Source organism: Chroicocephalus ridibundus, chromosome 2 (assembly GCF_963924245.1).
Source record: "Chroicocephalus ridibundus chromosome 2, bChrRid1.1, whole genome shotgun sequence".
Classification (NCBI taxonomy): domain Eukaryota; kingdom Metazoa; phylum Chordata; class Aves; order Charadriiformes; family Laridae; genus Chroicocephalus; species Chroicocephalus ridibundus.
Window position 1 is genome coordinate 122,368,167 of NC_086285.1, and position 18,689 is coordinate 122,386,855.

Below are 18,689 nucleotides of genomic sequence, written 5' to 3' on the forward strand. Positions count from 1 at the left end.
AAGTCATTTTAGGAACTTATGGCCATAAAAGTAAAAATGCTTACTTCATCTTAAAAAAAAACAAAGCAGCACAGACACTTAAGACATTCTAAAAGAAATACTACCTAGCACCTATTACACCATATTTTGAAATTTGTGTCATTATGGGGAAAAAGAAGACATAAGGAAAGATGTAAAAAGAATTCTAGGACTGGAAACTGTATATTAACTAAATGTAATGTCCTGTTTCTGAAATTTCTCACTGAATTCTTCAGCTCCCAAGCCTACACACACCCTCCTACTATTCCATGCAGTTGCACTTTCAGGCATTAATCGTGATTTTTCAATACGCATGTTTCAGACTTGCACTAGATTTTAGATTACGTGAAAACACTGTAGGAAACTTCTTTTTAATTCCTACATCCATAATAGAAAATGCAGAAAAGAATTTCTTCCAAATTTGAACTGCAGACTTGGCAAAAATCAAATTATTTTTGGAACATTATAAGTGAAGGAATTATAATGAAATGTGGTTTGCAATCTTAGAAAGAGCCTTTGTGTTTGTAGAAAGAATGATTAATAAGTGTTTTAATTTTTAAAAAATAATTTTTAGACCATTATAATAGCTCTCATTGATGCTTTTTAAAATAAAGCGAGGGTTAATTTGCTTTTAAGTATTATGTATATGGCTTGTTTTTCAATGAAGAAACATAAAACTATCCTTTAAAATTTCTATTAACCTTCCACTTTTACATCCCTTTGATTTTCACTCAGAGTATTATTACTGTCATGGCACCCAACCTCTAGCTATGCTTATTCCTCAGAAGGGAAGGTATATGACTTCCCTATGAGCCAATAAAATCAGTGGGATGGTTATTTGGGTAATACTGCCAGCACTTCCCACAGGACAGCATGTAAGTTGATATGCTAAGACTACCCAGGAGCATGGAGTAAGCTTCAAAAGTCTATCTTGTAACATGGGAGTCCCACACACCAGCATAGCACACTGTTGGAAGCCACTGAGTCAACTAATTAAAGACAATTTTATAGCCAGACTATTTGTTATCCTTACCCGGCACACACAAGAAATAGCCTAAAGGGAGCAACGGCTCTCTAGCTTTTAAAAAAAATCCTCTTTTGTCATATATCTTCAAATGTAACTCTTGTGTGTACATGGATATTCTGTAACAAAGCTCTTCGGTAACACCAATATTGATTAACAGTATTTTCTGAAAGTAAGAGATAGAAACTGCTCTGAAGGTATTAGTGCAGCAAGACTGAAAAGAATGACTAGAAAAAAAGATAACCTAAATAGATGAATAGTAAATGATAAAAGACACCCAGTGGATTTTACCTAATACCATGATGATAAACAGCCCCCTGAATCTAACTTTGTTTTTCCCTATTTCTTAATTCAGCTTTCAGCAGTATATTATCATATTTCTATAACAATCCCTTCTGAAATACGCCATTTTTTAGATTATGTCATTAGCAATACTCTCAATATCTGATGAAAAAACATATCATGACTAGCTGTTACAACCGGTCATGGATTTTCTGATATATCATTCACTAGATGGAAAATGCTTTTCTATAAAAAAGAAAGTGCTCATAGGAACATGCTGATTTGTTTAAAAATGAAAAAACATTTAAGTTAAGGTAAAATCATTCTGATCAAACACTTGCAGATTAAACATTTTGTAAATAATAATTGATTCCAAACTTATTTTAGTATCTATAAAATTTAAAGTAAATTTTTTTTAAAAAGTATATTCCCCCCCTTTTAAACTTTCTGCATTGTGATAAGGAGACAATATTGTCATTCCTTTAAAGGAATTTCCAAATGCCCTTTTGTATATCTGAGAAATTCTTATTCAATTTTACATGAAACATTGCTGAACTTGGTGCAATTTTAAGGTACAATGCTAAAGAAATACTGATTTATTACCATCTTCTTTTCCAGTATCATGCAACAGTCAAATAAGTTAATAGAAAATCTAGAAAAATTATTGGGTAAGGAGTTTTTAGCAGAAGACTAATGTTAATTAATAATGTTAGGAAGTTAGGATATTGCTACTCTTTCAAAACAAAAAGAGAGTCAAAGTATCAATATATCCATTAATGCTTCAGATAACAGTATTTAATGGGTTTATCAAAAGTACAAGCCTGTATACATAGATGTCTGAATTTAAAGATTTACACATCTGCACTTCAGAAATATATGTCCATGTGTCCAATACAAGACACTAATAAGGACCAATTTTCACATGGTCATTCAAAATGTCTTGCTCCATCTTCAAAAACCACAGTAGTCTTTTTTACAGTTACTTTAATTGAAAGTGCAATAATCACATTAGCAGCAGAAAATAGAGCAAGCAGGCTTGTTTTGAGGTTAAGAAAACAAGGCACAACATAATCATTCTGAATGTGATCCAATACTCATTATGAATTGTTATGTCAAATAATTCTTATCTGTGTGTTTAATACAGCACATATCAGCACTGAACCAAATGGCAATAAGATAGTTTGGGGACTGTACTGTCTCTGTAGAACATAAGGTAATGAGATGCTATGAGAGTAGTTACAAATAGCACAGTGATAAAACATGCCTATTACACATGTAAATTTTGCCACATTTAGTAGCATGCATGTCAGTAAAACAAAAGTCACATCTTTTATTTAGCTGTGACTTTTCTTACATTCACGTGGCATAGTCTTAAGACCTGGCAGTCCTTTCTCCTGTGAGAACACAGAATCTAGAAGGTCTGCAAAAACTATGACTCAGCTCCCCAGCCAAATCATACATGATGTGTATTCCTGCAAGAAACAGGCACAGAGGTTCTTCAGCTTCTTTTCCTATTCAGTCCTGATCATGAATAGACCGCAAGAGTCTCCCCGCAAAATTTCTTTTTCTGTCTGGATCTGTGCTGAGGCCGCTCATTTCTCATGCAGATTCTCCCACAATGAGGGCCATTCTTCAACTCCATTTCCTTTCATGATCCCTTCATGACCCTTCAAGGGACCCTAGTTTTCTCACTGAATTTCTCATCTAGTTTCTGTCCAGTTTATCTCTTGATAAGGGATTGTTTAATCTCCTTTATGGGTTTAATAGTTCCATCCAGCTTCCAGGAGAGAGGGACCCCTTACTCTAATAAAGATGTTACTGTCTATCCCCTTCCTGTCAAGCCATTCAAACCATTTTTCCTTAGCAAAAAGGCTTTCCTTCCTCTTTTCCTCACTTACTGACTTTTATTCACCCTCACAAAAATCTACAAGTCACCACAAAAAGGACACTTTACTGGACCTTTCTGTAGATCTCAAGCTGGGTTTTTCAATCTCACTCTTCAACCTTTCCATTTATTGCTGCATCATTCTCTTCTGAATAAGGTGTAATGGCTCATACCCGTCCATCTTAAAAATAAGATAATGAGGATGATTATTAATTCTAACCCCCAAACTGTACTGCTAGCTGTGCGCCTCTAACTTTTTTTATTGACTTAAACATCTGCATTTCTCCTTAAGTAGGAAGAACTATGCATTAATTTTCAGGGTCAAGAGCTTGTTTTCCTGTTCAGATCTGGCCCTGAATCAATCAAGCAAAGCATCTAACAGCACTTCTCCCAAACTAAAAGCTACAACTTATGCTGAGTTGTTTGAGGTTTTGTTTTCACCTTACCATATGTATTCACAGCCTATATATGAAACAACCCCTTTTAGTTTTTGTACTTCATGACACTTGGAACAAAGTATTCTAATTGTTTCAGCTACCAAGGTAGGCAGTTCTCATTCAGTATGTCTCACTACAGTTTCTAGAAACCCTAAATCAGAACCTTTTGAACCGTCTCTTGTACTCTGTACCCCAGAAGTAAGGGCATTCCTTTTTTATTGTTTTCTCCCCATGGGGGTTAATCCTGTGAGGAATATTTTTTTCAGCAACTCATCTCTCACCTTAAAAATATGCTTAGTCTATTCCTATTGCATTATGTATCAGTTGGGGATTGAATGGTCTCACCCAGCTTCAGACCCAGAGACGCAAAGCCTGTGAAAACTGGTCTGACACATATGCTCCACTACTACTTCAGTAAACCAGCTTTCATCTCCGGACCCTGGGTGACAAAGCCTCATAATCATTGTACCATATTACCTGAAGTTAGGACTTTATAGAAATTGTTCAATCCAAAATCAGAATTGAAATGCTTTTTCATTCAGCCCTGGTTAAAGGAGAAAATTTATCTTTATCATTCGATACTGAAGCAAGGTAGATGATTTGACTTTTTACTGTCAGGAAAAACTGCTGAAAGCTGTCCAAGTGACTTTTCCAGGGAGCCACATGGGTCATCCTAAAAGCCATGGCCCAACTTCCACAAATCACAGCTAGCCTCCTTGAGGAGCCTGTAAATCCTAGGTCCAATGCCCTCAAAAACTTCCTCCACCCACAAGAACTAGGCCTTCTGCCCATTTCTGTTGGGTAGTAAAATGAAGGCCCTGCTGAAATGTTTTGATTGTCCGTAAGGAATATTTGGCTTTGCCAGTGCTATTACCTCCAGTTTATTCCTTCCTGACTAGTCAGAAAAAGAGAGTAAATGAACTTGGTGTGAGGAGGCAGAGAAAGAGAGACCTTTCTGATGTAATATAAACATTTAGGACATATTCTACTTTTTATTTCTTAATTTTTTAAAACATTTTCAAATGGATCAGTGGAGTTTGGGATTTTATATATGTGAATAAGTGTTTTTATCTGTATTTTCCATAAAAATAATGAAGACTGACATAAAAATGACTAGGTAATAACACGGTAAATATTCACAGGGTGACGTTGTGTGCCTGCATTCCAGCTGTAGGCCTAAATGGAGAGATGTGATCACAGAGAGCAATGTGTTCCAGTAAAAACTAAAACAGGCTCTCAAGCACGTAGCATAAGATTTCTACTTACATTTAGCCACCAAAAGCTTGGCATAATCTCATTACTCCAACATTAATTTAATAACGAAATACTGTTAAGAGCTCTGTACTTCATGCAATACCCATAATTCAGCATGTAAAGGAGATGGGAGAAAAGATGAGACAGGATAAAACAGGACACATTAGGAAAAACAAAACTTGATGTCCTAGAGCAGGAGGTAAGAAAGGCATCTCACCAAACTATCCTTACAGTGATTTTTGAAGTTAAGGTGATGATTAACAAGTCAACATACTAGCAAGTATCTTTGACCTCAGAATTAATTTAACACAATAAAGGACCCAAATATGGTATTTTGAAGTGACCAGTATCCCTGTAAAAAGTAAGAAAGTAGCAACCTCTTTAAAAAACATGTTCTTGTTGCTGTTTCCCTTTCTTTCACATCCTGATCAGTACAGACTTTGTGAAAACAGATAAACCCATTAATTAGAAATAGGAAGGAAAAGTGAATACTAAGGAAAATGTAATTGAGTAGCTTGCTTTATCTAAACTATTCTAAACTAACTGAGAAATGTACATGATGGGCATAAAGGTAAAGAACACAAGATCAAAAGTGAATATTTTAATTATTTCTAATACAGCTACAATTGCAAACATGTTAATTGGGGAATGTTTCCTCAAAGGAGAAACATTTTAATGTCATCATTTTCATGTAAAAACAAAGAAAATTACACATAAAGAATTAGGTTATTATCCATTTTCTTAGGAAAATGTTTAAATAAGAAAATAATATAGAAAAGAACTTAGAGAATTGTACTCGCATCTGATTTCTCTGATGATTTTGTGGTTATTGCCCCTATATATTTTATACTTCTATTTTAGATAGCGCTGATTCCTCAATTACATCTACAAAAACTCTGGCTCCTGTCTGCCTGGTACCAACCACAGCATCTAAAATCCGGATGAGGGTCTTGTTAAGGAGTAGCAAACAGCTCAGAAATGGCTTTATCCAAAAGACCAAAGTTTGACTGCTGCACTAGAAGATTCCATGCATTGAGCACTACTCTTGTACTTAAGTGATTAAAAAGGAATGGAAACATATTGATGCTGATATTAGTCAAAATTATCTGAGATATATTTGTTACTGAGCACTTGGTGAATAGGAGAAAAAAATTTTCATGTTAGCAGAAATGATGTCTTATCTTTTCTTTCCCAGAGGTATCCACAAATCAAAGCAAAAGAAAACAGGGAAGAGAAAGTATATCACAGCACTAAGCATTAATGAAAAATTAAGTGCCAAAGCAAATGAACAATTTTATAATTTTCCTAGAATTACTTCTTTATTCACAGAAATAAAGAAGTCAACTACAGAAAAATAGCAATTTATTTAATTAGAAATACTTGCATATGGACAAGAAGATACTACTTATTTCAAACATTTGATTAAACTGGTATCCTTTTTAGACCTAAAAAGAGCCCGAACTAACCAAATAAATGTTTCACTTCTCACATAAAGAAACCCAGCTCTGATAATACTCACTTCCAAATCTTTCAGGTTTTTCTTTCTAATCTGTAGTAATTCTCCATATGTTTTTTCTTCCCGCTTTAACCTTTTCTCATGTTCTGCTAGCTCATCTTGGAGATGATTAAATACCATCTGAACATTTTGCTGCTTAAACTTCACACCGCTTAAATTTTTCCTTTGAAAGAAAAGAAATTCAATGAAGTAATCAAGATACTCTGCTATACTGTTTTTTAGTCTTTACTTACAGGTTTAATGTTGGATTTTATAATAGCTAAAATAGTGTATTCTCGCAAATAATGATACCCTTTAAAAAAAAACAACAAAGAGTTATCATGAATGTTTAGACCACTTAAAGACGCTCTGCCTACCAATCCATATCCAATGAGTCTATTGAGACACATAACTCTCACCATTTTAAAAAACAGCTTGCATTTTTAAAACAACTTCCTAGACAATGGACTGGTTCACTCCCACATGTAAAGTATCTGCTCAAATAATGATATTCTGAGACACAGAATGAGACCATGACCAGTGCCATATTGGGTAACCACTGCTTTACTATTTATTGGGACTGAAAGTGGGAGCTTCCCACCATCTGTGTAATATTTCATTTCTGTCTCTGTCCATACCTAGTATGGTTTCTTTAACCTGTACATATGAAATATGTAACGTTAAGCAATTTTCAGAGGTTTTCACTTGGTATTAATATTCTGTTTTCTTAGGGTCTGTATTTCTGTTACTTTTAGACAAAAGCGTAAGAAAAACAGAAAAAAAGAAAAAAAAGTATTTCTTACTGATTTTCTGCAAGATAACCTAAACTAGAGCCTTGTAAGTAATGTAACAGTTAGCTGCATAGTAATGACTGTACCACAATGCGCTCACAAAAAAGGAAACTCAAGAGACAAGCTTAAGGCTACTGTTTATAATTTTAAGGCTTTCTTGTGTAAATCAATGTTATTTTAACACTAAAAGAAAATATTTTTTAATTTTAAAACAGTCTGAGAAAGGGAAAAATCTGTCATGTAAAGATTATGCTGACCCCTCAGGAGCCATTTATTCTGCTAACATAGGAACAGCTGAGACCAATAATAAGCTGCTACCTTCTTATTGCTTAGCTGATACTTGACAGAACAGATGTATTTAGGAGTTTTGGAATTTAGTTCTAAATTCTGGAGGTCACAACATCCTCCTCACAGTCTCTTCTGAGAAAAACAACCCACTTTGCAGAAAATTAAAGCATCTAAGGCCTCCTCTGAATCAGTGACTACAAAAATCTCTCTAAAGAGGGGCTAAGGGATCCATCAGAAATTACCTAGAGTTCCTTTTCACTGAAACACCCTTCCAGCCTTCCTAATCTCCAGTACATCCCCTTAACTTGCTTCCTGCCCTTATTTCCTTCTTGCTGGAGGTAAGTGCACCAAATGGGAACTGATGCATATAAATGGTAGGGTCTTCAATACAAGCAAGGATGCTCCTCACACAAACCTTAAGTTCACGGGATTTGCTCATCTTCCTTCTAATTTAATTAGCACCAAAGTCCACTGAGATAAAAAAAAAAGAATGAATATATTTCATGGTCATTCTTAACTTCAGATATGAAGACATGTCTTTATGTCTTCCAAAAGTGCAAAAGAAATTTTTGAAAAGTTATTGATATAAGATGGTTTCTAGGTGGGATACCTGTGGCATATAATTTTCCCTTGGTTGGCAGGTTAGGCTAAATTTTGCAGGAGACTTCAGTTTTGCAGTCAATTTTATGGTGGAAAAAAGTATTTATTTCAAATTACTGTTATTTTGATAATGTGTCAATGTTTCTGTTTCACTCTAGTAGCTATTATTTAGTCTTTTTATTGCATTAATGGTAAGCAATAAGTTAAGAAGGTGTTATTCAGAGAAAGATGCTAGGTAGTACCTATAAACAGTGAAGACTGAAAGCGGAAGTAGGGACTCCTTTACCTCAAGTTTCTCCACTAGATCAGGCTAGAATTATCCTGATGACTTGTCAGAAAAATGGAAATAATAGCTGAGAGTGAAAGTAAAAACAGTTAATCCTTTATTCCCAGTTTATCTACCAAGTCATGCAGGTATCAGCACTTTTATGAAAAGAAGAAAGATCAGTTCAAATAGTTAAGTCCATTGGATATTGAACTATATGTATAACATAAAATATAACAGGAAATGGCTAGAGCAGACTTTCTTAAGATAGATTGATGAAATGTCCTGTGATATGTCAGATTATTGGAAACATTAATAGAAGAAAGTACGTTAGCCTGAAAGAAAATTTTTTTTCTGAATATTATCACCAGTAATCTTCATTAATGAGAAGCAGTAAGCAATGAAAAAATGCCAACAACCAAAACCTTTTTTTTTTTTTTTTGAGGGGCAAAACTCCTTTGCCCCTCAAGCACAGAGTGGCTGAGTTCTCTGACAACCAGAAGGCATAAGCATGCAGTCAGTTTTCAGCAAGTCACATGATAGAGAAATTCCCATGTGCCGTATCTTCTGTGTTCAGAGAATGACAAAATAGCTATTGGGATGCATAATTTGAAAGTCAAAGGGGTATTTTTGGACGTTTTTTTGGCTGTACAGTTCTTTCTATTAGATGGAATGTCTAAAAGTGGGTTATCAAGAAAAATGCAAAGTTTTCATTACTATCTATTTCAGGTCTAGAAGTTGGAGAATTTGCAAGAAAATTCCTCTTTGAAAGAGAGATGGACTTAGATATATAGAAACAATGAATTGCTGTAATGAACTTTCAGTGCCCACTTTGTGTTGGTATTATCCCTTTCTTGACTGAGTCTGAATATAATGTCACTGACATGAAACTACTGACTACTGGCTAAAGAGCTGTGGGAAACAAGATTTTCAGTCACGGAAAGATGCCTTCCATTCTTGAAGTTCGGTAAGTTCCACTGCACATTGGGTCCCTCTGAATCATTCTGTTTGAATCAAGAGTTGGAAAAAAACACACCCAGTCCCACATATTCAGCTAAAAAATTTACACAGAAAAATATTTTTTTTCCCCAGTCAAAAATTTCATGGAATAATCTCTCAAAGATCTCAAAGATCACTGACAGTACATGAGAGAGATCACAGAAAGGGAGCTGTAGTATAACGAGCAAGGATCACTTTTTCACTATTTAGTCTTTCAACAGTCCAAGCTGATTTCTCTTTTGACATTGCACAGCAGGTTCACCTTTATCCTTGAAAAGAATGCTTGCTGTGCAATCAGCATATACGGCCCTCCAAGGCTTGCATGGCCTAGAAGGCAGCCTGCATTGTCAGTTGGATAGAGCACTTTGAGACTATTTTCAGGACTCATCAGTCACGGTAAGTGTAGGTGCACACTTCTTAAACCACAGAAAACACTAAGTGTGCGGAATCCTCCATTAATTAAGGATGCAACTGACCACGAATATTATCAGATTTCCAAAAGTAATTCTGATGCCCGAAATGCAATTTGGTAGGCAGACAATTTATCATGAATAACTTCTATAGATGTGTTAAAACTACAAGCAGTGATCAGACAAAAACACTCCCAAATTATTGATGAAAAGTGCATTATATTTCCTAGAAATAATATTGTAAAATAATAAAAGTATCTTTAGTAATAGTAATAAAGTAGAATTACTAAATTACGTTAGTAAAAGTAATAAACCATCTTTTAAAATTCATAGAATAGGTCTTACCGCAAGTCAACTAAAGATTTTTCTGTATTTTCCATCTCTATTTGCTTAATGTTCCATAATTCATTTAATTCTTTAAGTTCATTTGTTAAATTTTCCATAGTGTGAGAGTTTTCAGCAATTTCACTGGAAACAAATGAATTTTTTTCCTGGGAATTAAAAAAAAACACCACAGCATGTAAATTAGGCAGGTCTAGATTTCCAAATACTGTATTTTAAGCACATAATTATGGGCAACAACTCATGAAACTGTATACCCAAAGAAAAAGAACTTCTTTCAGAGGGGGTAGTTGGAAGAATTGCATTTCTGTAAGAGCACGGCTTTGCATATCCAGTTATAGTTCTCCAACTTGTTGCACAATTCTTCTACCATATATCCACAAATTTTATTATGGCACTTGTATTTTTGCAGTTGCCTATGTTGTATATGGATGTATGCATATTTGTAGGCTACCACCTTCATAAAATACATATCCTCTTTTATTTTTGCTCTCATACATAGAAGTTTTGCAAATAAGCACTGGCTTGCACAGCAAAAACTTTATTAAAGTGAAAGTATTTAGTGAAATTAACTTTATTAAAGTGAAAGTATTTAAGTGAAATTAACTTTATTAAAGTGAAAAGTAACAATTTTTGCATATGATCTAAGTCTGGGCCTATTTATTTCAGCATATGAAGAGTCAGCATCTTAACTGGCAGCTTTTGTTGTTAGATCATTACAAAATGTAATACTGTTTTAGGCAGATACCTAAAATCTTGACTTTCAGGAAAAACCAGTATTTTTAGTTGCCATTCTCCAGGGAGAATGTGTCTTACTCATTATGTCTGAAAATTGGCATTTTTCATTTAGTTGCCTAAACAGAGAGTTGTTCTCTTTAGATACCAAGTTTTGCATAACGTAGTTGTCCTGTACTCCAGATACTGGAGGATTAAAGCACTGAGAATGACTCCTGAAATCCTGCCTACTTCCCTCAGCTACAAGTACACAACTCAAAGAGATGCTGACGTTAACCCGCTGAAAACCTTTAGATTAAAAATTATTTTAGCTAAACTTCCTATTCTACAGAAGAGAGATTAAATTGAAATGTCTTTTTCATATCAAAAGTGATTGACAGTCACAGGACCTAAAAAACGTAAAGATTCATGACACAAGCAAAAATGTAAAGATTCATGACACAAGCAAACTCTACTTTCATGAGCAACAGTATCTGGTAAACAAAGCTTGAACTTCCCCACAATGAACAAGGCAAACATAAAGCACTGTAGCAGTTCAATAGTAATAAACAGGTGGGAGTCTTCTCTTTGGGTGATACTTCTAAAGTGGTCTTGCTGCATTAGATTTTGTAACCCACGCTAACGGGCTGTAAGCAGCTATGTAAATGGGTTACATTACGAGGGAGGAAAATGCCTTTTGATTATCCTTATATATAAACATGTAATTTAAGTTCACATGTGTACAAATACCAAATTTCAAGACCTCAAAATTCAGTAGGTAAAGAATGCATCACAGTATTTAAATAAAGATTAGTATTTAAAAAATTTCTTCTTTAGATACTGCCCCATTTTTCTGAAGCAGTAGCCTAATGCATAGTGTAATGATCCTTTTCCTTATGAAAGAAGTGCTTCTTAGAGGTATACCTAAAAGGTAGATGTAAAAACACAAGGAATCAAAGCTTTCGTAACAGATGTCAGCATAGATATGAAGGTGTGGAAGGTACCACAAGAATATGACATTTTTAAGGCCTCGGAATTTTGTAGAAGTACCTGTATGGGATTAGAGGGAAATTTCAGGTTTCTTGCAGGAACATAGAATCATTAGAAAGAAAATGAAGATATGGTAATTAATGCAAATCCCTATGCAACTAAACCGCCCATAGAGAGTCTCAAACCTCTGAGGAAAAATCATATTAGTTTTAAGCTTGGTACCAAAAGAACTTGGAGAAATGTGATAGCCCGTGATATAAAGGATGTCTGTATGACCTGCCCTGGCCTTAAACTTTCCAAATAACGAAACCTGAGATGATTAATATACCAGGGCCAGACATAAATATGTACACAAAGAAGCCATGACATGTTTTTTGCCAAAGAGTCAGGTTCACATATGAGCTGTGTTAGGTCAAAACTGACATTTAAGAAGAATTTTGTCTCTTTGACTTCCTGCACTTTTTCAGGACCTTTTAAACCAAGGCAGATAAAACCTGTTGGCTTCCAAGCATATGGAATAATAGTCATTGAGTCAGTGCAATCTGGTACCTATTACAGAAGACAGAGAATTTGCAATCCGGTTTTAGAACAAACAAACAAAAACGGTGAGATATTCTACATTCTGTGATCCAAATATCGATAGACTGACCATTTGTTGATAACAATCCAGTATCCTGCCTAAGCTGAATGAGTTCCTTGGCATTTGGTCATTCAGCTGTTCAATACATGAACAGTATTCTTCATTCTCCTCAGTTGCTGAACAAGACTACGTGTATTATGGGGCAGAATTTGTATCTAGGTACCTAGCTTTTAGACTCTTGAACGTCAGCAGACCAAACTAAGTCACTTCAAATTCAATGGTGAGATGCAGAAGCCTCCAAGGTGTAACTCATCTTGTCCTAAAATAGGTAAACTATGAAGGATTGGGTGAATTGTTTGCTCAGTTGGAAGCTGGAGACTCTCCTGTACTAAGAATATTATGGAATCATAGCCACTTCTTCCATAACGTCATTTAAACTACACACTGGACAAGCTTTAAACAAGCCAATGTATTAATCACAGGAGAGCACTAAAACCTCTGAATATAACTTTAAATAACTTTTCCTTGAAAACAATATAACATGATTAACAGAATCATATAGTGTGACCCTGAACAGCTAGTAATGGCAGTTATTGTTAAAAATAAGAAATTTTATAAATCCCCCTTATACAAAACTTCAATTGCTATGATCAAGGAACTGTATCAGGCTCTAAGAATGCAACTTTTAAGGTATCCAAGTATTGTTATGAGTTCAGAGCTCTACAGATCTCATAAAACAGGCTTCGTACGTTGTTTTACTCCACTTACCCAGAACGCTCCTCTAATACTCTTCCAGAACAGCAACTCAAATATTGCTCAAATAACTAATGGGTACAGTTATTTAGACTTACTAGGAAAGGCAGCATTAAAAAAGTATAGAAAAGAAATACACTGAAAAACATTGTAGAATTACTGATTATCTGTATTCTGACTCTTCAGTCACTTCCTTATGTTCTAAGATCTATTGGTAAACCTGCAGTTTGGTAGAGCACAATCTTTAACAGAAAGGGATTTATCAACTCTGTCCTCCCTGCCAAATTTAGAAATCTGTGTGAATCAATGAATTTCTCAATGCTTAATTTAAGATTCTGTCATATATAGGAAGCCTCGGAGTTTTTCAATAGAAATTACCGGACTCATAAAAGCTTTTCTTTTTTTAAAATTTTTTTTTTAATCGCCATGACTCATCATTGATGCTGTAATATCTAACTTAAGTTTATACAATATGCAAATGAAAGAATAATAAAAATGAACAGAATCTTAGAAAGTAAATGCTTGTTCCTTCTAATGTTTATAGCCATGTTTATATAAAGTATATAATATGAAATTAAATAATTCCCTTTGGTGGATTATACAGTTTAGTAACTGATATAGCAGATATAAGCCATCATTTACAAAAAGATGCCATCTGCTGAGCAAACATGCAATCAGCAGGCACTTCCTATTATACTAGAATCTTTTCCGTCCTTTATTGATTTTCTCCATTGCATTTCTAAAGCCCCTCAAGCAATTTGAGCCAGTGTAGCAAATGAAGAAAGAAAAGGACTTCTCAATGACCCCAATATCAATTCTGCTTTGTACTTTACGCTGTCTCAAGGCTATGGACCTCATAGGCTAGTTCAAGCAAGACACAGAAAATAGTACATACACTGTATGTATGTATATAGTTACGAGGCAACTGTGTAGAAATGACAGCCTAACCTTTGAGATTAAACATACTTCAAAAAAGCCATACAAGCATTAAATTATTCACCTGTATATCATTTAATTGTTGCTGCATAATACTTGTTTTTTGTTCCAGTTGCTGTTCAGTTTGCTTCTGCTGTTTATCTAGCTCTTGTACTCTCTGATCCAAATAGGAGAGCTTCTGGAGAGTTTATGCATAAACAGAAGTGTTAGTATTCAAAAGTTATTGTCGCATGTTCCATAGAAATCAGAAAATATATTAGTCATCAGATACTTTAACAGTTACCATTCTTAAGCTTGTTTTTGTTTTCCCTTCCATACCCATTTTTTCATCATGTAGGTTTATATACTCTACGCTTTGAATGAAAAAATGCACATTTATACTTCATATAGTGTTTACAATCTTACAGCAAAATATCACTGCTTACCCTGCTCCCCATACTTCTTTACTTTCTTTCTGCCAAGGAAGTTAAAAATAAAGTTCTGAAATCAAAATATATATTTGGAATAGCCTCCATGGAATTTGTATAAAGTGAAAAATAAATGTTTATTACTTATTATCACCAGCTCATGAAAATAGATTAAGGACAGCTAACAAGAGGAGGAAGAAGAAAGAAAATAAAATATTGGGATATCTCATTTTTATATTTTTCATTAATCCACTCCGTTATTAATTATGACCTCAGAAAAAAAGGAGTTCTTGTCTATTGTATTAATTTCATTTGCATCATTAGTGTGAGCATCAAATATTAAATGACATAAATTATTATTAATACATGCAATAAGGAAAATTTTACATTAGTAAATATGCTTATATAAATTGTATAATAGTCATATTATTTAAAGTTTTACATTCCATTTAGCCTATATAGCAAATAATGTTAAAATAGGTATTAATATTTCCATCCTGAAACAATAATTTAAACATTTAATCTATTAGAAAGTTCTTCCTTGAAATTACCAGCATCTTTTGCATATCATTCCTATACATATCTGCTTGTGGAAACCCTGTTTCCAAGCTTTTAAAACAGAAGCAAATACACAGCTATACACCATGATGGATAACTTACACCACACCTCTCTAGGTTTCCAGGAAACTAATGATGTGATCTTTGTCACACTGTTTCTACTTAGTTTTAGTTGGGGAAGGGCTAACAACATTAGTCACTGACATTAATGCATTGTTTTGAAAATACTATTAGCTATTAGAGGAATCTTTTTCTTTTTTTCCTTCTAATTTTTCAATTTGACTTATCAAACCCGCATTAAAAATAAACTATCACATAATCCATTGTCTGAACTCAAACAATTCAACATCCTCCATCTCTCCTCCCAAAATGGTGAAGTATTGCTACATGCAGACTATGTCAAGAACCCTTCAAATAGAATAACACTAAAAACCTGGAGAAGACAATCCCCCATGACAAGCTATTTACTAGTAGTCAGATAACAGAACTATGAACCTACAGACTGATTCTGCAACAAAAAACTTCTCACTGAGGCAACAAAAATTCTTATATCTGGGCTTTGGGCAAAAATAAAAAATCCTGTATCTAAACTGAATAGGCTCAGAAGATGTTTATCTTACTTGATTGTAAGTATGTTCCATAACAAGCATATGGCTTATTGAAAACTCCTTGCCTTAATTCTGGACATAAACCATTGACAGCTAGTTTTGTTTCCTATTGATTTGGAAACAAAAATGAAAGAATTTTGCTTTTTCTTTTCTGGCAGCAAGGTCCTGTGAAAATGCCCTCCTTTTTCTTACACGTAAGAAATAATTACTTCTTCCACACTGATTACTGTATTTTCAATTCTGGTCCCTAAGACACTTATTTCCTTTGCCAAAAAAAAAAAAAAAAAAGGAAACTTCAAATACCTTCCCTAGACTGTAAAACTTCCCTAGATTGTAAAACTGCTCGTTACAGTGAACAATGCTTGCCCACCTGTTTATACAGTGTGGGGCAGCTCGCATTTGGAAGGACTTGTTTGCAAGGATTTGCACATATTTCATGGTGGAATACAAAACAAAGGCTTTGAGTGGTACACAAACTTAATTTAAGCATCATGATAGAAGGACAGACCCTAATTTTCGTATTGCTGATTTGTACAATTTCCAGTGTGAAAGCCAAACTCTGTTTCACTCATGATAGAAAACTGAAAACAACTAAAACTTTTCCCACATTTCCAGTTGTTTTCAAAACCATTTCCCAAAAGAAGAAAAGGAATAAGCACCTGCTCAGGGAAAACACATACAAAATGATTAAGCAAAGGTATGGAAATGCTCTTAATTAAAAAAAAAAAAAAATAATCTGTGAATAAATTACATTCCAAACAGGTCTGCAAAAGAAAGATCAAATGGTTTTGTTTGAGAGCTTTGCTTCAATATAATGTACAGATATTACATCTTGCACTAAACTACAGTTCAGATTTTGAATATTTCCACATCAGCTCAGAACAATAAGGTCTGCTTCTACAGATGTTTGTTGATGTGGCAGGGGGACCTACAACTATCAGAATCACTTAAGGAAATGATTGTCTACCTACCTAAGGTCTCATGATGCTAGTCAACTTATCCATGTACTATCAGGTATTTTTCAAATACATCCATCATTGTAATACCTTGCTTTCAAACAGAAATTTATTTAGATAACATTGTCTACTTTGCCCTGTGCTCTCTGTTACAACTGTTGTAGCACTCCATATAATCCAAGCTTTCAAAGATCTAAAATATCACCGTATCTATAACAGGAAAGTTTATTAATGAAAGGAATGTTTCTCAGACATACAAGTTTTGTTAGGATTCCTGTTACTCTTTTGAGCAGGTCTGGACAAAAGGTTACTTCTCTGAAAAATTTCCTGAAGTTTTAACCTCAGGGAAGGTTAACACCACTAGCATACCCTGCAAATATGGAAAGTAGGCTACTAGGTCATCACTGGACAGCTGAAGAAAAATGGCTCTTTGGCCACACTTTCAAGATGATAGGGGGGCCAACCAAAACATGTCATACTATAACAGCAGGAATGCTCTACCAGAAGCAAAAGAAATGCTTGGAAGAGAAGAATGTATCCAATTAGGTCAATTCAGGTAGGTTGAGGAACTGTTTTTAATACAAAAATTTTGTGGTTTTTTTTCTTATTATACAAAACAGACCTTTCATGAGAGGAAGGACAAACATTTTTACCAGTATCATCCGTAAAGCAGGGAAGGAAAGAAGGTCCCCGGCATGCCATGGCTGGGGGCTTATACACTAGTTGCTCTCTTCAGCATGTTAAGTAAGCAAAGAAGTACAAGTCGAACAAGCAAGTATTACACAGTCTTCCCTTTTGTAAGAAAACAGACTAAAGAAGTTAAAAGAGACAGAAAGATTTTTATGATACAGATAGCAAAAAAGGTGAAAAACAAGGCTGGAATTATATTTTGTTACATTGTATCACAGCACAACTGCACAGCTGCAAAATCCAACTCTTCTGTTTTACCTTATTTTTTTCTAATAATGACAAAAAAAATATGCTAGTGGGTGGTCCAGAATCTACTACTTTTACCTTCTGTTCTTCTTTAAATAGATCTTTATTTCTTTTGAATTTTGTTTCTAGATCAGGTACTTGTCTCTTAATCTCTTCTATCCTCTTCGTATCTTCCTTTCTCTTCTTGAATCTAGCTTTTTGCTTTTCCTCTAGCTCATCATATACTGCTTTAATCCTGGCCTGTTTATTAAAATATGTATAGTATTAGCTTTATGTATAGAATGTGTATAAAATATGTATAGAATATGTATAGAATCCAGCAGAAGTGGAACATAAAAAATGCAAATCTGAAAGAACATTTATATGCTAAAGGAAACACCATAGAATATACCAATAGTTAACAAATACATCATAAGGTGATTCAAAATGTCTTCAAAATGAAGGAGAAGTTGACCATTAAGTCAGCATATTGTCAGAAGCTTTTGAACAGGAAAAGCTGAATAGCCATCAGAACTGGCAAAGACAAATACAGCAGAGAAATCGGCAATAAATATTAGGAAATGTAAAAATGACATTAAAGCAGACAATGAATTTACAGTACTACTTAAGCAGACAGAATAAAAGAATTCCATAAAAGGGGAATTAAAATTCTAAATATTAACACCAAGAGTGAAAATCTTTTCTAGTGGGAAACATAATCACCATAGGTATGTTCCTAGATTTTTTAAAAAAAGGAGTGAAAAAAGAGAAGGAAGACGCTGCGGAATAAAAAGGAACAAAACCTTTGCGAAATAAATGAACACCCTTCAATACTGGGAAACAGAAGATCCAGCATAAATCCACTCCAAACTTCTCCCCTCTGCCCAAAGAAAGAAAGAAAAAGAAAGAGAGAGAAATATTATGACCAGCAGCTGTGTTCTTCAGAATGGGCAGGTCTTACACACACTTACAATTTCTAATATCCAAAATTCATGATCACTTGAACTCAAATACTTATTTATCTGTGTAGCAAAGACTGAATACACAACATGTGATATTGAGACAGATACATATATATATATACACACACACACACATATATACACAAACAAACACAGGTATGTCCATATATATTTAAAGTGGAATGCAGCTGGCAACATTTTGAATTCCTTTCAGCTGTAG

The 18,689-nt window shown here is 34.4% G+C and overlaps 1 protein-coding gene across 1 annotated transcript in view; it reads right to left on the bottom strand.

The window, feature by feature from the left end:
• The window catches only part of CCDC178 (coiled-coil domain containing 178), a 182,156-nt gene that overhangs the window by 111,252 nt on the left and 52,215 nt on the right, over nt 1-18,689 (bottom strand). Inside the window, exons 15-18 of the mRNA XM_063323996.1 lie at nt 17,607-17,768; nt 14,128-14,241; nt 10,094-10,239; nt 6,420-6,579 (exon numbers count right to left, since the gene is read on the bottom strand). Coding sequence (XP_063180066.1) covers nt 6,420-6,579; nt 10,094-10,239; nt 14,128-14,241; nt 17,607-17,768 — 582 coding nt within the window. The remainder of the gene's footprint in view (nt 1-6,419; nt 6,580-10,093; nt 10,240-14,127; nt 14,242-17,606; nt 17,769-18,689) is intronic.